Genomic DNA, 21,488 nt, shown 5'->3' with positions numbered 1-21,488 from the left:
ACATTACAGCAATGTCTCTGTATATTTTAATGTTAATTAGGCACATCAAGATGTTCGTTTGTGTTAATGTTTGCCAAGATGTCATTCTGATGTGCACTGTGCAATATTCTTACATTTACAACTGGACTTTATTACTCGTTGTTTGAGGATGTTTTCATGTGAAATAGAGTAGAATATCCTCACAGACAGACAGTCAGATAGTTGCACATACCTGATCTTGATAAGTGAAGAAGAGAATGATGAACAGAATCTCCAATAACAAAATGAGCAGCAACAGGATGAAGAACTGTAGAAACACAAGCAGAAGAGTCCAGTGAGAGTGATATCAGCCAGCAGGGATATTTCATGAGCTTCCGACTGAGAACTAAAGTACTCTGCAAAGGCAAAACACAGTAACTATGCATTTAGTCAAAATTGAGTTATGAGCGAAACAGTGTCGATTAAACTCTGATCTTTCTCGTCACAGACGGGTTTGACTCAACTTTGCTCAGATTCAGAGAAAACAGAGTGACAGTATTTTATAATCCATATTTGGCTGGACAATCAAAAAAATGTAGCTGTTTTTTCTCACTTTCAGTGTTGGTGTAGTTACTGTGTTTTGGTTTTGTAGGACAGTAGAGGCAAGAGCTTCTCTGTGATTTACCCACAATGCTTGTTTGCATTATCTTCATTTGTCTTATTCATTGACAGTCATGATGTGTCAGTGATCTTGATGATGAATTTTTGGTTTTGTCAAGGTCTTTTCATTTGTAGTTTTCTCTCTTGTTAATGTTTCCGGTTGGTGATTGTTTCCAGGTGTTTTTTAATCAGTCTCATTTACATGCTCTGAGTGCTTCTCATTTGTTTAATTGTGCATCCTTGCGTTTCCTTGCTCCTCCGTCCTAAGCCTGTTACCCAAAACCGATCAAAGTCCGCCATCATGAAGGACGTATCAGTTATATAATTGCACCACGATGAGGCGAGGATCGGGGAAGGAGCAAGCTTACTGAGGACGCTCGATTCCTCCATCCTTGTTTCCTTTCCTTCCATCTATTCTTCCTTTCCTAAAAGGAGCTAGGAAACGAGGAAAGGAATCAAGGAAAGGAAATGAGGATGCACAATTTCAGAAATGAGAAGCATTGAGACAGTGTTACACAGCCAGAGGCTGACAGAGACTATAAGTGTGAGGGTCGTGACTGTTTTTGCACCCTTTATGAATAAGCAGGCAGCAGGAATCTGGCAATGGAGATGTACACGCTGCATGGACATACTCTACTCACACACTCTCACTCACACACACAAAAAAAAGCTTATGCTGACCGCCATATGGTGAACGAGGGAGAAAAAAAAGCTTCAACAGAATTAAAATATATTGTTTCTATACTTATAATGAACAACTTTAAAATCAACAGTTCTATATTTTTCCATTGTTTTAAATTCGACTACGTCATTCACAATGCTTCATGGGATTGTAATTTATTCTTGTATTAAAGCCGTTAAGTACACAGTCTTGTACCTTTTTGACTTTCTGTCTGATTTTCAAATACCAGAAATGTCAAATGTCCGATTTGTAATGTTGTGATTCACCTCAGAGCTGGTTGGTTTTGTTTATGGCTTAGCACTCTTTTATGAAGGATTTTATGAAATTTTTATGGAAAACAATGAGTGGGAAAAAATACTACCAGAACAAGACTAAAAAGTGAGTCATCTATTGCGTTCTTTTACCACACACAAAGGGTCCAACGTTTTTGCACTTTTTGTGCAATTATTCTTAGTAAAATCACATGCAATATACCCACAATGTGCACATGCAATTTGTTCGATTGAACAAAGTAGTAGCCTAACCTTCATACACCATAGCATAATGTTTATGTAGGCTGCATGAAAGCTTTGCTATGTTTAAAATATAAAGAATATTGTTTAAAATTAATTTTTAAGATGCATATATATTCTGCACAATTCTGTATTCATTTTGAAGTGTTTGCATGTAAATCTGTCCTGTAATGTGGCTTCTGCAGACACCGTTTGTTTTCTGTTAAGTACTTGCCACTCAGACATTTATGCAAAGCCTAGCTGAAATGTTGCTAAAAGTAGCTAAATCATGTGATGACGTCATTTATTATGTAAGACGTGAAATTTACATATGTACATGAATTTGCGTAAAGAGCTATGGCGATTCTTTTAAGGTATAGAATGAGAGTCTGGCAACAAATACCAACAACAGGAAAGCTAATCAGTCATTCGATTTATAGAACATATGTATGCAAATAAATCTAACACCTGATGGCATGCAGGTCAATCATATTACCTGAAACACAGGGGGGCGCTAGAACACTGAGAAAAATGAGACATAATTCACGATAGAGCTGATGTTTTTTGTGTCGATAGATGATGTTTTTTATGTTGCCAGATGTGGAAGAATATTGCTAAAGCAGACTATAACAATCACTAAAATTGTCGCTAGTCGCTAGAGGGCTCTTTTACTCGCAAAGGGGGTCAAAAAGTCACTAAATCTAGCGACAAAGTCGCTATGTTGGCAACACTGCCTGCACCGCACGCAACAACAAACCCAGCGCGAGAGTCGTGACCAAACGTCTCTTTTGGACCGGGTCTTTTTCATGAATCACCCGAATAGAACTGAGGGTGTGAACTCTGGAGCTCAGGTTAGCAGTTTGAATCCGAGTCACTTTCGTCAGTGTGATCACAACTGGGAGCACAGACATTCTTTATAATTAAAAGTCCCACACCACACACACACACACACACACACACACACACACACATATATATATATATATATATCCAGAGATCCAGCTTTTGACACCTAGGACAATTGAGGGACTTGTACACAACTATTACACAAGGTGCAAACATTCACTGATGCTCAAAAAGGTAACACACTGCTATATGCATACTATGCTTTTTGTACATATCTGTAATGTAGATTCTGAAGGGCAGTACTAAATAAAAAAAAATATTTTATCTCTTATATTTGTATAAATTATGAAAGGGGTGTGAACATTGATGAGACAAAAGGGAATGCAAACTTATCTTCTCAACTATATATATTCTGTTTATTAAACCTCAGATTAATGGGTTATCAGCTGTCTTCCTTTTCTTCTGCTTTCTATCTTGTTTCTGAACAACAATCTAAATCGAGCAATTACATGATCTGGTGACTATAAACAGCCATGTTTCAGTTAAGGAGCCAATGGCTCCTAAGTCATTTTTTTAGTCTGGAGCCCTGCATCATCTCGTGTGGACATAAGAATATTTTATCATAAACCTTTTCCTCACGCACAGCTTCAGGCTATGATAGTCTCAGAGGAGATCTTCCACCGCAGCATAAATCCTGACATTATATATTCATATCATAAGACTCACTCATATCTGCTGCATTGCTCCAGTACTGTGCAGACATACATATGAAATCATACAGACTCTCATAAGTGAGAGCAAATGAACAGTGTCCTCAACACCAGTTCTCACAAAGGATGTAAAATATGGAAGTTCATAAATGTTTCATCTAAGCGAGAAATCAAAGCTTAGCTAAGTCAAGCATTGCTACAGTGCCCTCCATGAGTATTTGGACAGTGAGACACTTCATAATTTTGGCTCTGTACGCCACCAGAATGGATTTGAAATGAAGCAATGAATATGTGATTGAAGTACAGACTGCCAGTTTTAATTTGAAAGGATTTACATCCAAATTAGGTAAACGGTTTAGAAATTACAGCACATTTTATGCACATTTTAGGGGCTCAAAATTAATTGGACAAACTAACATAATCAAAAATAAATAAATGGATTACTCTTAATAAATCTTTTGCAGTGAATGACTGAAGTCTGGAACCCATGGACATCAACTTTTGGGTTTCCTCCCTAGTGATGATTTGCCAGGTCTTAAGTTGCTGCTCGTTTGTATGTCTTTCTGATTTGAGTTTTGTCTTCAGCAAGTGAAATATATGTTCATTTGGGTTGAGGTCAGGTGACTGACTCTTTGCCTTGAAAAGCTCTTTGGTTGCTTGCACAGTACAATATATAAAAAAAACTTAAATACTGTCAGACAAACTCCATTTTAAAAGTTGATTGAACTATCTAATATAGAAAAAAAAGTAATTATAATGTGTTTATGATTTGTAAATACTGTTAAAGCTACACTTTGTAACTTTTTTTTGTTGTTAAAAAATAACCAAATGTGATTAATGATAGAGTGCAACAAAAATCCATCTTCCAAACCATGTCTTTACTTTACACTTTGATAAACCTATAAGGATGATTTATATTTTAGAGCTGTCGGGATGGATTTCACAGGAAAGGAACTGAAAGGATTTAAAAGCGACAAAGAGATGGCTTTTTTCTTACTCAACAGGTTAGATATTTTAGTGATATGGTTTATGTATAATTATGTAATCATACACACACGTCTATGTTACCAACCACTGGTAAATTAGTTACTACCATGGTCTACTTGGACAGAATATCCTGCCGTTATAAAAACTTTACAATGTTTGACCTTATCAGACTATAGCAATCGTTATGTCTAATGTTAATGAATGTTGCCTAACTTTTGTAATGTAATTTATTTCAAAGCATCAATGTTTCCAAAAAGTCAAAACAACAGCATAAGATATGGCACTTACCTGCTCAGATGATGTTTTTGGATATCCGTCTTTTACTTTCTTTCGTTATTTATTTGTCCATTCGCTCTGATAAGATGTCCTGTATTCATGTGTACACAGGTGCCACAACATTCATTCGCGCAGAGGAGCAGATCCGAAGCACAACCAAAACAATGTCCTTCCGCAAGACACATGCAGTTTTATTTTTTAATCGCTAGAGGGTCAAAAGTTACATAGTGTAAGCTTTAAGTAATATTTTTGTAAGGATGTTGGATTGCTCTTGATCTTACTAGTTTACATGATAATGCACAATTGCAAACGGCATAGGATTGTCCATTTATTGTATTTTCTGTGGAAACTTTGTAAACTTCTGGGAAGTGGAAACTTCAAGTTTACAGCTGTATTAAAGCCAGGGCTACCACAGACATGGAAAATCAGGAAATATCAGGGAATTTAAAACTTGTGATTTTGACTTTTAAAGATCTTCTCCAGCCATGAACATCCGTTAAAGGCAAAGAAAGGTGCTAAAAAAATTCATTGCTCAAACGATGTGAGAAACTGGTTAAAGGGGCATTCAGTAGTTCCCTAACTTGCATTAAGCATTGCTCTTCTTCGTGTACTTTAAGTACCGATACGACAGTGATGTTAGACGCTGTACTGCCACCTATGGATAAGCGTGATCGTCTCTGCTGCCCCCGCCAGCTCTGGAATATCATTTGCATCTGGAAAATGTCGGAGTTTGAGGTAATTTCTAAAGTTATTTATTACTATTATAATATAATAGCTTTGCCTAAAAACAAATGTCAGGATTCAAGCGAACAGACTTCTACAGTTAAGGACAGATTATTATTGTCCCTCATATCAATAATTTTTGGAGACTGTCTATGCTTCACGTTATTTCTAATTATTAACTTTATTAGTGTAATGATATTGTAGAGATGAGATGGGAGACGATGGATCTACACCCAGGCTTTTTAATGGAGATGATGAAGGTGATACAAACAACGTGGAGTAATGTAAAGAACCAAATAGTAACATTAATACATAAAGACCAACAATCACAGGAACATACACAGAAACATAAGAACTGACAAAGAACAAGAGAACATGTGGGCAAATATATACACAGACTAACTTGAAGAAGATGGCAAACACCTGTGAAACAATGATGGGAGACAATCAGGAAATAATTAACACAGACAAGGTAAAGGCTGTGTCTCGTTTGGAAGGCTGCATCCTCCGGAGGTTGCATTTGTCGGCCGCATATGTCATCGAGGCTGTCTCGTTTCATAAAAGTGAATAGACACTTCGAATGCAGCCTTCGAATGCGATCTGCTTTCATGGGAATTCGGAGGATGCGTGAGGTGTATCCTTCGTGGGCACTCACAACCCACAATTCTTTGCTTCAACGTAAATGTCTAAAAAACTAAATAACGCCAATTTTCCTGTAAATATGATGTTCAAACGCAAGTAACGTTAATTCCCAAGTTGAAGTACCTCAGTAGATGGGTGCAGAATATATATGTATAATTATATTCATATATAATTAAAATAAAGTATTAGACTACAAGTACACCTGTAAAATCTATTTTCTTTTCTCTTTACATCATTATAACTCTCCTAAAATGTACCTCATACATTCCCTTCCAGAGGGACTTTGTTCCCTTCTCACTCAAAGCGCTCGCGCTTGTTAAAGAGTGACGTGCTGTCATAGCAACCATGTTACGTTCCGTTTCCGTTCGTCCTACGAAGTCCGTCTCGTTTAAACGAGACTTATTTAAAGGAGGACACTAGGTGTATACCTAGTGTCCTCCTTTAAATAAGTATTGCAGTATTGCAGCCTTCAAAGGACGCATCCTACCTAGCATGAAGCCTTTGAAACGAGACACAGCCTAAGAATCTTCTTCTTCTTTGGGGTTTTATGGCAGTTGGCATCCGGATTGTTGCATTACTGCCACCTTCTGTTCTCCTCTTACTGAGAGTCCATTTATTTAAAGTCGCTTGTCCAGTTCAGTCTTTTTCAGAAATTAAATAGACACTTCCTCCCTCGTTTACTGTCTGTACTTTCTAGAATACTTTTAATATTGTCCTCTATCCATCCTATTTTCCGTAGCTGGATCAACATTACTTGTCTTTCTTGGTTGAATTTCTCACATGACATAAGAATATGTTCAACTGTCTCATATTCCTGGCACTGAGTGCACAAACCTGTTGGATGTTTTCCCATGATGTGAAGTGTACCATTAAGATTGCTGTCCCGTTCTAAGCCTGCTTATTATTATTACTTGCTCTCTCCATTTCATTTCTGTATTTCTTGCAATACCTACTCTGCTTTGTATTGAGTATAAATGTCTCCCTTTTACTGCATTATCCCATTGTTGTTGCCATTTTTTTTCCCTCCATACAATGCTTTTTCCTTCTGATTTTGATAACTTAATATTACTCTCAACATTTTCTTTTTTGACTGCTTTTTTTTTATTTATTTATTTTTTTTGCCAATTTGTCTGCTCTTTCATTACCCTGAATACCTGAATGGGCTGGGACCCACATGAATGAGACATTTTTCCCCTGTCTAGTTATTCTTGAATAGTTGAACAAAATTTCATAGATCCTGGTGGTTTCTGGTTGCACCTAATTTGATGCTTACAAGAGCAGCTATAGAATCACTACATACTAAGAATTTGGCACCCCTGGTTTGCTCAGTCCACTCTACTGCCATCAGTATGGCAAATAATTCAAAAGCATAGACACTTAGATGTTCAGACACTCATTTATTAAGCTCCACATGGAAAGTAGGCACATTAACACCTGATCCTGTTGCATTTAATTCTAAATCTTTTGATCCATCTGTGAATACATGAATATTGTCCTTGTATTTACAATGCCTATACCTATAATACTCATCTATAATATCAGAGGTCTTGCTATTTCGTCTAATCTTCAGAAGTTCCATATCTACGTATGGATACTCCAGCACCCATACTGGTTTATTAGGCCATTTAACAGTTTCTCCAAACTCTATATCAAATACTCCCACATCTTTTGCTACTTGATCTCCTGTCAACCCAAAGCTTTCCCTATGAATCCTCTCCTTCTCCCAACATGTTTGCAACACCTTCATTGTTGGGTGGTAATCTCTATGCCCCCTCAGATTAATCCAGTAGTTGGCAACCAAATGAATTTGGCGCAGCCCCAATGGCATTTCTCCAGCTTCCACTTGTATTGCACACACTGGGGTAGTTTTTCTGCTCCTAAACAAACTCTTAAAGCTTGGGCCTGCACAATATCTAGGTCTACAAGCGCAGATTTTGACATTGAGCCATAAACAATACATCCATAGTCTAATCTTGATCTTATTAAAGGTGTATAAATATATTTCAAAGCAATGACATTAGCCCCCCCATTTTAATCCTGAAAGACATCTCATGACATTTATCAATTTTTTACACTTATCAACTACATATGTTGTGTCCATGTCAAATTTATATCCAAATATACTCCCAGGAACCGAAAATTTTGAACTTGTTTTAAACAATTTCCATACAATTTCAACTGACCTTCTCTGATTTGTTTCCTTGTAAAGAACATAACCTTTGTTTTTTCAACTGAAAATTTAAAGCCCCATTTCATACCCCAACTTTCCACTTGGCTGATTCCATCTTGCACTTTCTTTACTATATACTCAACATTTCTTCTTCTTTTCCATAAAGCCCTGTCATCCGTGAACAAAGATCTTCCCAAGTCTATTGTGATATTAGAGAATATATCATTAATCATAATGGAAAACAGAGTTGGGCTTAGCACGCTCCCTTGAGGTGTTCCGTTTTCTACTACATATTGTTTGGATATCTCTGTTCCCACTTGGATAGTTCTTATATCTATACAGTCCATTACCCAATTAAATATTTTTCCTCTAACACCCAATAAATGCATTTTGATTGATAGTACCTCTTTCCATAGCATATCATAGGCCTTTTCAACATAAAAAAATACAGCCACTACTGTTTCTGTTTACTTGGGCTTTTCTTATTTCATCCTCTAAACATATTACTGGGTCCATAGTATTTCTCCCTTTTCTGAATCCACTTTGATAAAATGATAGCAAATTTCTACTTTCCAGGAAGTACATTAATCTCTCATTTATCATTTGTTCCATTAATTTACAGATGTGTGATGTCAGGGCAATAGGTGTGTAATTTCCTGGCTTACTGTCATCCTTTCTAGGTTTCTTTATTGTAATTATTATAGCCTCTTTCCAACTTCCTGGCATTCTACCTTCTTCCCACACTTTATTATATAGCAATAGTAATTTCTCAAGACTATCTACACTTACATGTTTTATCATATTATAGCATATCTCATCTTTACCAGGAGCTGTTATTCTAGTTTTTCCCAGTGCTCTTTTAATTTCTCCCATGTTAAAAGTAACATCTAGCTCACCATCACTATTTTCTTTCCTACATAAGACCTCCCTGTAATCCGATTTTGATCTCTCTCTTTGCCTCTTCTTCCTTCTTCAGATAGATTACTAGAGCTATTTATTTTAGCAAAAGTATTTGCCAGCATCTCTACCTTTTCCTTATTAGTTACTGCTGTATCATTTCCCTCAACCAGCACTGGATAACTCCAATCCTTTTTGTCCCCTCCCATCCTTTTTAACATTCTCCACATCTCTCCTACCGGAGTTTCATTTCCAATTGTGTCACAATATTCTTCCCAGCATGTTCTTTTTGCATGTCTTATTACTTATTACTACAGCCTGTGCTTGTTTATATTGGATCATATCTTGGAAATTCACCAATTTAAAAGCTCTGTTTCTTTGCCTCACTGCATCCTTGCACTTATCCCACCATGGCATTATCTTTTGCTTTATATTTCCTTTGCTCTTAGGGACAGCTTCTATTGCAGCCAACCTTATTCCCTGCTTAATTTTGTTATCTAGATCTTCTATACTTATTTCATTATTAATCTGGTTTATATAAATATGACTTATTTCCTAAATTTTTCCTAATTAGCTTTCTCATATTTCCATTTCCCACCCAAGCTTCCTATGGTCAAGGGGATTTCAATGTTTATCTTACACCATCACTTCCTATAGTTTCTTCTTGATATACTGACCATTTGCATGCTGCTGCCATGCTGTTTGATAGAAATGTAAGACCCAGAACTGATTATTTTCCTGTATTAACATCTATTCTAGTACCACCACCATAATTTAAACATACTAAGTTCATTTAATCTAGAATTTCTTCTATTACTTGACCATTATTGTCTGTTCTTTCACTTCCCCATAATGAATTGTGCCCATTAAAATCACCACACCAAACAACATTACCATTACTCTGTCCTTCTATTTCCTTTAGTTTCCTTATCTCTAATCTTTTGCATGGATTATAATAATTTATGATTACCAACTCTTTCCTTTTAACCCACACTTTTACTACCACATGTTCACTACCTATACCAATTACTCTATATGATATTCCTTGTTTTTTAAAAGTGGCACATCCTCCTCCTCTTCCTCCCTCCTTTCTGTCTCGTCTTACTGCCACATAACCATATAATACATAATCTAAGTTTGGCTTTAGCCAGATCTCTTGAATACACACTACATCTGGTTTTTCTTTTCTATTGACTATAAATTGTTTAAAACTTGTCCATTTGCAATCTGGCTTCTCGCGTTCCATTGTAATATTAACACTATTAATTTTAACACCCTACACATGCAGACTCATGGCTTGACTGCATTCTTAGCTCATCATTTATCTCTTCCCATTTTAGCCCTACCATATTCAAATGATGTTCTGCTGTTTCGCAATAATCTGAATCCTTTCCGTTTTTGACTTGATCTCATACATTGCATTTATCACACCTGCTATAAAAGTCACCAACTTTTTTTCCATCCATGCGTTCTTCTTATATTGCAGCTCATTCACCATCATTTGTTCTTCAGTAATTCCTCCTTCCTTATTTTGTTTTCCCTGTCCTACCATTTTAACTGCCTCAGCATATGAGATTCTTTCCTTTTCTCTTACCTGTTGCACCTCCACCTCCTTTTTATACACTTCACATCCCCAATATGCAACACTGTGACTTCCTCCACAATTGCAGCATTTTGGCTTCACTCCCTCTCCACACTTCCCATATTAATGTTCCCCTCCACATCTAGCACATCTTCTTTTCCCCTTGCATACCTTAGCTACTTGACCAAATTCCTGGCAATTAAAACATCTCATGGGTTTTATAAAGTATTCTCTTACATTGCATCTTTAGAAACCAAAATACACCACATTTGGAAGTACTTTTTCCCACAAACTCTATCTGTCCTGATAGAGTTTGAGGGAAAAAGTACTTCCAAATGTGGTTTGGGACTCTTTTTTTCTCTGCTCCCCTTGTCATTCTTTTAACATTCTTCACCATATTATTTTCCACCTTCAGGTTCTCCACTAGTTCTCTTATGTTAACACTGAGAGGAACCCCACAGATCACCCCCTTTCTACCATTAAGTCTTTTTTCTCCCACTTTCACAACCTTAAACACTTTAACTCTCCCAACGCTCATCATTTTCTTTGCCTTTTCTACCTAAGCTTCAGATTTGCATCCTATTAAAAGGTTTCCATCTCCTAATATTCTTGCATACTTTACTTCCCCAACCTGCCCTTTAATGATTTTTGTTAGTTTGATTGGATTATCCTTCTTAACTCCTCCTTCTCCCTCAAGCCTAACTACTACATTCATCAAACCTTCCTCTGTCTTCTCCCCTTCTCTTCCTTCATTCTCCGATTCACCTACGCTAGATGAACCTTTTTTCCTCTTTTTCCGAATTTTCCCCTTCTTGCTTTGGTCTCCTCTCCTTAACTCAGCCCTTTCACTTTCCTTACTTCCTTCTTCCTCACTATAATCCATACTGTCACTATCGAATTCTGTCTCCCTTCCCGCCATGTTGTCTGGTGTTGCACAGAACCATGTAACAATACTGTTCCAGAGCTTTACAGGCCATTGGTCGATATTCTCACTACAAGTCTTCCACAACACCCAGTCTTACTGTTTTCCTGCTTCAGTAGTAGAAAGTCCACAGTCAGCTGATGTCCTCTCCGAAGCGCATGTCTCTCAAAACTCTCCTTACTCCTCAACAACAGTCCACATGCAGGTTCTGTCGACACGCCCAGCAAAACTAAGAGTCCTAGAAGGTGTCAACATAAAAGTCTTAGGAACTGAAAGGTGACAAACGGTGACAATTAGAGAACTTCTTAGCATAAAATAAACCTCAATTATCTAGCGATACAGAATGTTAAAGGAAAGAATAGAATTGTTTTTGATGATCAAATTTAGCATGTCCATGAATACTGTATTTGTAGAACTTGTTTTGTTTTCAAGCAGCTAATGTCACAGTTTACAGAAAATCCACAACAATTGCTGTGCCAAGCTACAAAAATGTGATCTCAGTGATTTAGACCTTGGCATGATTGTTGGTGCCAGACGGGCTGGTTTGAGTATTTCTGTAATTGCTGATCACCTGGGATTTTCACTCCCAACAGTCTCTAGGGTGTAAAGAGAATGGTGCAAAAAACTAAAAACATCCAATGAGCGGCAGTTCTGTGGATGAAAATGACTTGTTGATGAGAGAGGTCAACGGAGAATGGCCAGACTGGTTCAAGCTGACAGAAAGGCTACAGTAACTCTTCTTAACTATCATTTTCTTCTTAATTTTTAACTTAAGAAAAAAGTAACGAATATTTTGTATTCCCGAATAAACCTCTTAAGAAAGTTCTTATCTATTTTCTTCAGACTGTTCTTAAGAAAAAACTTAAGAAGCATTAAAATTCTCAAAATGTTTTATCTTAAATATCATCATAAATAACATCTTAAAGTTAGGATAACCTCACAGTTGTCTTAAATTCTAAAAGATGTTTAATTTATTTACTGGGTTTTTCACGTTGAGTCTGAAGTCGCAGTGGGCTGTTTACGTAGAAATTTTATTTTAGACCAAAAAATGTTTTTGACTGCTTTGTGTTTAATTATACTATTATTTTCAGCTTGTAAACCATGTAAATGTTATCACCAAATTCAAACAATAAGTGTTGTTTTGAAGCTTCTTGCGATTAACATTTTTATTGATTCATCTATTAGAAAGGAACAGCAAAAAAATCAATATTTAACCCTAACTAATCTTGAGAATAGAAGCCGCAGGAATAACATTTGAATTGTTGGAATTCCTGAGCATGAGGAGGGCAGAGATTTGGTGAAATTCCTAGACGAGCTTTTCCCGAGCCTGCTCGACATAACAGGCCACAAGCTGGAAATTGAGCGAGCTCACAGAGTCCTAGCTCACAGATCTGCTGAGGGAGAAAGGCCCCGATCGATTCTGGCCAAATTTCTGAGATCATCCAATAAAGATCTCGTGTTGCACCAGGCGAGGAGCAAAGGAAAGCTTTCTTCGAAGAATCACAATATTTTCTTGTTCCCGGACTTGCGAACTCGACAAGAGGTAAACGCGATCGGTTGAAGGAATGCAAGAAACTCTTACATCAGCAGAAGATCACTTTTGCTCTGATGTTTCTGGCCAAACTGAGAATAAACACCAAGGACGGCAGCAAAGTATTTACATGTCCCAATCAGGCAATGTCTTTTATTGAAACAATGGTTGGGTGTTTTTCTTGTGAGTGGATTGACTTTCGGAGGAAGCTGGGCACCATTTTTGTTTCTTTTTACGTTGGCTTCGCTGAGCGACTGGAGCTTGTTTTGTTTTGTGGATTAACACTTTTCCTTAAAGAAACTTTTGCATTGACGGAAGTTCACTTTTACAATGAAGTTCCTGGGCAGATTGAGATTAGACACTACGGATGACCGCAAAATATCTACATGCCCACACAAAGGATATCTTTTATAAAGTTGGCAGGCTGTGTAAATCATGGGATATACTTTTATGCGGCCTCCAAGTGAATTGACTCTTGACCATCCGAGGAACCGAAATATAGATATAATACTATTTTGTCACAGAAAGTGAAGTTTTGGTTATTCAGGGCAAGACTTTACTTTGAGTCGGGGGACAAAGCAGGGAAGATTTTTTTTGGCTAGTTTCTTTCTATCATTCCCACCATCTGCTAGTGGTGAAATTTTTACCTCAGCCATTGATATTAATAATGCCTTTAAAGAGTTCTATCTTGATCTTTATAGTTCCTCGTCTTCGTCTACTGATGAAGATATTAGAAACTTTGTGGAACCATTAGATCTTCCTAAACTGAAGACTGAGCAAAAAAACTCTCTTGATTCAGAGATAACCTTGGAGGAGCTTGATGAGGTAATTAAGTCCCTACCTACTGGCAAGGCTCCGGGGCCAGATGGTTTTGCCGCAGAATTTTTTAGATCCTATGCTACAGAATTGGCTCCACTTTTGTTAGAAGTTTATACTGAATCATTAAAGAATGGAAAGCTTCCTCCAACCATGACACAAGCCCGGATCAGTCTGATTCTTAAAAAGGACATAGATCCAAGCGAGTGTAAAAGTAACCGTCCAATCTCCCTGATTCAACTAGATGTAAAAATGTTGTCAAAAATGTTGGCTAACTGATTAAGTAAGGTTATGACATCTCTTATACATATAGATCAGGTGGGGTTTATTTGGGGCCGCAGCTCTTCTGATAACATCAGGCGTCTCATCAATATCATGTGGTCAGTAATGAATTATCAGTTGCTGCCATCTCACTTGACGCCGAAAAGGCATTTGATATGGTAGAATGGGATTATCTTTTAAAGATTTTGGAAATGTATGGGTTCGGGAGTACATTTATTGGTTGGATTAAGTTATTTTATAGACACCCTGTAGCAGCGGTACAAACAAATGGATTAATTTCAGATTATTTTACTCTGGATAGGGGCACTCGGCAGGGTTGCTCTCTTTCCCCATTATTGTTCTGTCTTGCCCTGGAACCATTAGCAGCCACAATGAGAAAGGAGGATGATTTTCCAGGGGTGGTTGCGGGAGGTGTGGTGCATAAACTTCTGCTTTAAGCAGATTATATTTTATTATTTGTCTCTGAACCTACTAGATCTATGCCTTGCCTCCACATAATTATTAATTCCTTTTCCAAGTTCTCAGGATACAAAGTCAATTGGTCTAAATCCGAAGCTTTGGCTCTGACAGCATACTGTCCAGTAACGGTATTTGGGGATTTTATTCCCAGCAAATTTGTCTGATTTAGTTAGTGTTAATTTTGATCTTTTATTAAAAAGGTTTGAGCGATGTGGGCAGGTGGGCTTCATTACATTTATCGATGATTGGGAAGGTTAATGTTATTAAAATGAATTGTATTCCAAAATTTAACTACCTGCTACAATCTCTCCCTGTAGATGTCCCCCTCTCTTATTTCAAGCAATTTGATAGCATAGCGAAGTACTTATTTGGAATAGTAAACATCCCAGATTACATTTTAATAAGTTACATAGGCCGATAGACAAAGGTGGGCTAGGCCTACCCAAGATTTTGTTTTATTACTATGCGTTCACTCTCAGACATTTGGCTCTTTTTTCACTTCCACCTGAGAGAGCCCCTCCCTGGTTTGTTATTGAACAGGCAGTTCTTGCCCTTTTCGCCATTACAAAGCATCTCTATCAAACTAATCAGAAAGGTTAAGTTACACCCCGTTATTTCGCAATTACACTTGGCATGGACTAAAGTGTCCAGATTGTTTAAATTGGACACTTATTTAAATGTTGCCTTGAGCATATGACAGAACCCAAGATTGTGTATTGGCAAGTCCCCTTTCTGCTGGCCAGAGTGGATTGTGAGGGGGTTGCTACACTCGGTGATCTATATGAAATTAGAGTGTTGAGATCGTTTGAAAACTTGGTCCAACATTTTGGGATCTACAGACCTCAGTTTTATAGGTGTTTACAACTGCGCCACCTGCTTTGTACTATTTTTGGGAGTAGCACACACCACTCTAAGGAGGCAGATGCTTTGGGAGAGGTGATTGCGGCTTTTGGAAATGGTCATGAGGCATCAGTGTACTACTCCCAGTTTATTCAGAGTCTGGGGCACGGAGCCTTAACTTCTCTCAATAGAGTATGGGAGAAAGATTTCAACTTGGCATTGGAGGAAGGAGTTTGGGCTAAGATTCTTAAAAACGTTAAGTCTGCATCTAGAGATGCAAGGGTGTGTCTTATACAATTAGCATAGATTTTATTGGACCCCCTCTAGACTGTATAGGCTTGGTCTTAAAGACACACCCACCTGCTGGAGATGCCAATCGGAGGATGGAGACATGGCCTATGTTTATTGGTGTTGTGTCGAGATCCAGAAATTCTGGTCGACGTTTCAGAATTTTGTGTGCGATGTGGTGGGCACTCGGGTTTCGTTTTGCCCCAGACTTTGTGTTCTGGGTGATGGAGCGGCCATCGATGTGGGGGATGGCCATATAGAGAACTGGGTTCTGACCTGTGTGATGATCACCAGGCAGGTTATTTTGAGGGGTTGGAGGTCAGCTGGTGTGCCCCCATATCCGGAGTGGTGCATGGAGATGGGGAGGGTAGTGGCTTATAAGAAGGTGTCATTGGGAAGATGGGGTGATTTAGATTTGTTTGTCCGTAAATGGGGCAGGTATTTGGAATTTTTGGGGGCTCTCGGGTGGGGTGTGGAGAGAAAACTGTAGTATAGTTTTTAAGTGAGTATGATTATTATGTGTGTATATGCATATGTAGGTTCTACTGGTTGTTTAGATCAGTGTTACTATCAGAAATAATTAGTAATTATTTCTTTAATTATTAATTAATATTTAAATTAAATAATAGAATCTAACTCATTAAAGCCTCATACGGCGCACCAGTAAATGTAGTGTGCTACGTTCGGGAGTGGGTTTGGTTATTAGCAATAATTATAAATTATTAAAATCAATAGAACATTGATTTGAATCAATGTTAGCTCTTTTAATCCTTCACATCAACAATCAAAGATAACCATCAAATTCAATAGAATATTAATTATTATCAAAGATAATCATTAATTATTAAAATCAATGGAACATTGATTAGAATTAACACTAGCTTATTGATCCTTCAAATTCAACAATCATCAAAGTGAATTATCAATTATCAAAATCAATAGAATATTAATTAAGGATTAATATCGCCGTGGCACCACCCTGGAATCAGGGACTAATAACCAGACAGTATAACAGTCTCAATATTAGATTGTTCTCTTAAGAAAATCGACATTCAAAAGGAAACAATGAAGGCTTGAATCCGAGCACTGACATCCCCTGCCAGCATTTGACACAGATGTATGCAAAACAAACCAAAACACTTCTCTTTGAAATATAACAAAATTTATTTATGCAGTAATATAAATTAATAATCAATACAATGCAGTCAATAAACTTCCGACTTACAACTACAAACTAAACAGTGACATGATTAGATATGGTAACCAAAATAAGCCTATAACACATGAGAGGAAGGTGTGTGTGTGTGTGGGTGTGTGTGTGTAAGGAGTGACGTGCACAAAATGGCGGACGTGACTCTCGTGGAGAGTACATCACGTGAGATTTCCGGCCAGAGAATATGGCTGCGAATGTGGGTGGAGAGAAGCCGGTTAATGGCGTCTGCCCATTTACCGTATGTCTCCGCTTGTACGATAACTTAGGGACAAAGCTGAGCTTTATCACGAAGTTATCTATTAGCCAAAAGTGTGTGCGAGAATGTTTGTGGTAAGTACGAGAGAGAGAGAGAATAAAGTGGCGGCACCAAAGCCGGTTTCGCGATTGTGGTAGAGAAAGCAGCTGTTAGTTTATCACTCAGAGACGTGGTGGATGGCTCGTAAACCATCCCGCGGTCTTTAGTTCTTTAATGGATAAACTCAGTGTGCCGGTCTCACCCGCGATGGTGGAAATACACAACAGTCCAATGTGGTTGGACTACAACACAGCAGATCTCATTCGTGATAACAGTACATTACAGTAATACCTTGAGTATTATTAGCAGCAATGAGCAGACCGCAATGAGCGGTCCATAAACTGTACAAGCAATAACCTTGATACACAAGAATAACACACTATAATATTCTATATCTGCCCAGACGTAAACCTCTTACTTGAATCGCATGAGGACGCAGGTAGAATGTGTGTTCATCCGTCATTTGACTCCGACTCGTTTCCTCGAGGCTCGGGTGATGACAGGAGGCCGTTTCCTCGCTCTGTCGGCGGGCAGTACAGCTGCTGATTCTCGGTGGGCTGGCGGAGAAATCAGCGGCGACGTCGACTTTATTGAAGAGGGAAGAAAAATCTTTTTTTCTCTTCACTTCTGCAGGCAAACAGATGAAGATGCGGATTGCTCGGCAGTCTCCTTCGGATCCGTTAGAGTGTTCGGTGGAACACGGAGAAATCTCAACTCATCCAGTGAGATGGAGATTGTATGGCCACAGTTTCAAGTCGGACGTTACTTTCTTGTGCCACGAGGCTACACCTGAGAGCAGAGATGAGCTGCGTCTACACATGGCGAGCAAAGTTGCTGGAAGCAATGCCCAGATGGATCTCAGAGGTATTTCTACTCCTGATGACGTCATGGTTGAGGGGCGTTCTGTCGTGTGCCTCATCCAATAGGAGTTGAGAGTTCGATCCTTTAGTGAGCAAGGCTTCATGGGATTTGTAGTCTGTTTTGGACTCCCTTTGTTTGATTTTGGCGCGATTTTTATCAGTAAGATTTATGACTTTGTGTGTGGGCCTCAGTCAGGCTTTTTACAACTGTGTTAGGCCTGCCTTTGTCTTATATCTGAATACATGAGGCGCAACACATATGTATGTATTCTTGTATTCTTCTAAAATCTTAATTTGTGTTCATCAGAAGACAGAAAGTCATACACATCTGGTATGGCATAAAAGTGAGTAAATGATGAGAGAATTTTCACTTTTGGATGAACTATCCTTTTAATTCCGAACATAGCCATAAACTCAAAAATCAGTTTAGATATACACAGCAGTCAATTTGGCCATGGATTAGGAAAGCTTGGTTATTCAGTTTGAAGGACTATTGGAAAAGTAAATCATTATGTAAAGTTAGTTTCTTATTGTGAGAAGGAAAGGCAAACTGGCTTTGAGTTGATCTTTTCAGGCTTCTGACTTGCATCTTACCTTTGTACTGTGATTGAATGACCTGTGTTCCTATTAGTGGAGCTAGCAAAAAATGGAAATCCAATCTTGAGTTACTTCTTAACTACATGAAACAAAGCATCTCTCTGATATGGGACAGTTTCTTAAACAAATGAATTTAATTAAGGAGAAAAAATATTATGTTCTACCTGCACTGAAGGTGTTTTCCCAAATAAATTCTGTTCAAACTAAAAACTAATAAATAAATAAATAAATAAATAATTCTGTGGAGGCAAGGCATAGATCTAGTAGGGTCAGAGACGAATAATAAAATATAATCGCGTAAAGCAAAAGTTTATGCGCCATACCTCCCACCACCACCCCTGTAAAATCCTCCTCTTTTCTTATCGCAGCTGCTAATGGTTCCAGGGCAAGACAGAACAATAATGGGGAAAGAGGACAACCCTGCCGAGTGCCCCTATTCAAAGTACAATAATCTGAAATTAATCCATTTGATTGTACCACTGCTACAGGGTGTCTATAAAGTAACTTAATCCAACCAATAAATGTACTCCCGAAACCCATATATTTTCAAAATCTTATAAAGAGAATCCCTTTCTACCATATCAAACGCCTTTTCAGCGTCAAGTGAGATGGCAGCGCCCGGAGTCTGATCATTCGCCACTGACCACATGATATTGATGAAACACCTAATGTTGTCAGAAGAGATGCGGCTCCTAATAAACCCCACCTGATCTATATGTATAAGAGATACATATACTCATAACTTTACTTAATCGGATAGCCAACATTTTTGCAAAACATTTTACATCTAGCTGGATCAGGGAAATTGGTAAGTTTCCATGATGATACTTGAAGACTGATTGCTCACCATATTCAAACAAGCCAACTCTCATATCTGTAGGACAGTCTGATCAGGAGATATCCATCTGATATGGCAGTGAATGGGTTTTGGTTGCTAGGGTGCACTAAATGGTTGCTAGGTTGTATGCAGTTGCTAGGGTGTTAAAGAGATGGAGTGAAAGAAAGAATAAAAAGAGTGGAGTGATGGAAAGATAGAAAAGAGAGTGATGGAGTGATAGATAGAAAGTATGAGTGGTGGAGTGATAGTAAGTAGATTGAGTCCTCTAAATGGGTTATTACAGGGAAAAGTTTTCACACCTTGAATGAGAGTCAATTTAAAATCAGTCCTGTTCGGGAGTCCGATACAGGAATAGCAGAAGTCTGATCAGTTAGAAAAGATATATAAACCTGAGTCAGAACAGTCTGAAGGTCTGACCCAAGTTTGGTGGTTGTAGCTTTAAAGCTCTAGGAGGAGATACTGTTTAAATTTTGGCTCAGAAGAAGAAGAAGAAGAAGAAGAAGAACTAGATAGTAAAGTTTGAAGACAAACTTTATGTTGGCTTGACAAAGCCTTGTCTGAAAGTTTAAAATAGTTTGAAGAGTTGGAAGTTTGAAGGTCTTACAGTCAGACAGACAAAAGGAACATCATACAGATAGACAGCCAGCTGCAAGAAGTCCTATGCAACCCTACCCCTTGCTTGTTTTTCTGAATGGCAAATTGGTTGCTAGGGTAACCCCATTTGGTTGCTAGGCAGTTACCAAGGTGATACTGAAAAGGCTCCTTGCTACCCTGAATCAAATGAACAAAACCAAAAGTCTCTACAATGTTCTGACGCAAAGATATGTGATTTGTTACTTGGTTACTAGGGTAACCCCATCTGATTGCTAGGCACTTACCAAGGTGATACTTAATATGGCTCCTTGCCATCCAGAGTGAAATAAGTCAACCCGGAAGTCCCTACAATATTTTGGTGAAGAGATATGTGATTTGTTACTTGGTTGCTAGGGTAACCCTATATGGTTGCTAGGCAGTTACCAAGATGATATTTAACAAGGCTCTTTGTTATACTGAATGAAATAAGTCAACCTGGAAGTCTCTAATGATTTTCTGGTGCAGAGATATGTGATTTGTTACTTGGTTACTAGGGTAACCCCATGTGGTTGCTAGGCAGTTACCAAAGTGATACTTAATGAGGCTCCTTGCTATCCTGAGTGAAATAAGTCAACTCGGAAGTCTCTACAATTTTCTGGTGCAGAGATATGTGTTTTGTTACTTGCTTGCTAGGGTAAGCACATGTGGTTACTTGGCAGTTACCAAGTTACTTAACGTGACTCCTTGCTATCCTAAGTGAAATAAGTCAACCCGAAGTCTCTACGACATTCTGATCCTGAGATACCCATCTTAGTGATTTTGTATGGAAGTCAATGGTGTTTGGTTGCTAGGGTGGTCTAAATGGTTGCTAGGGCGTGGCTAAGTAGTTTCCATGATGATACTTTAAGACAGATTGCTCACCCAATTCAAACAAGCCAGCTCTCATGTCTGTAGGACATTCTGATCTGAAGATATCACACTCAGCCTTTTTGAATGGAAGTCAAAGGGATTTGGTTGCTAGGGTGCTCTAAATGGTTGCTAGGGTGTGCCTAAGTAGTTTCCATTATGATACTTGAAGACCGATTGCTCACCCAATTCAAACAAGCCAACTCTCATATCCATCTAAGCCATTTTGAATGGCAGTCAATGGGTTTTGGTTGCTAGGGTGCACTAAATGATAGACAGACAGAGAGACAGACAGATAGACAGATAGATAGATATGACAGAGAGAGGGAGGAAAATTTATAAATTGAAAAAAACAGATAAAGACAAATATTGCATTGATATGGCAATACTGTAAAAATAGTAATTTAAATAAAGTTTGATTGAATTTGATAGAAATAAAGATTC

At 38.1% G+C, this 21,488-nt stretch overlaps 1 protein-coding gene across 2 annotated transcripts in view; it reads right to left on the bottom strand.

The window, feature by feature from the left end:
* Nucleotides 1–21,488, bottom strand: part of LOC127456160 (tetraspanin-4-like) — a 173,088-nt gene that overhangs the window by 47,957 nt on the left and 103,643 nt on the right. For both annotated transcript variants that reach the window (XM_051724506.1, XM_051724505.1), the window contains one exon: nt 212–286. In XM_051724506.1, coding sequence (XP_051580466.1) covers nt 212–286 — 75 coding nt within the window. The remainder of the gene's footprint in view (nt 1–211; nt 287–21,488) is intronic.

Source organism: Myxocyprinus asiaticus, chromosome 18 (assembly GCF_019703515.2).
Source record: "Myxocyprinus asiaticus isolate MX2 ecotype Aquarium Trade chromosome 18, UBuf_Myxa_2, whole genome shotgun sequence".
Classification (NCBI taxonomy): Eukaryota; Metazoa; Chordata; class Actinopteri; order Cypriniformes; family Catostomidae; genus Myxocyprinus; species Myxocyprinus asiaticus.
Note: the sequence above shows the minus strand (reverse complement) of the source record. Positions and strands in the feature narration are given on the sequence as shown.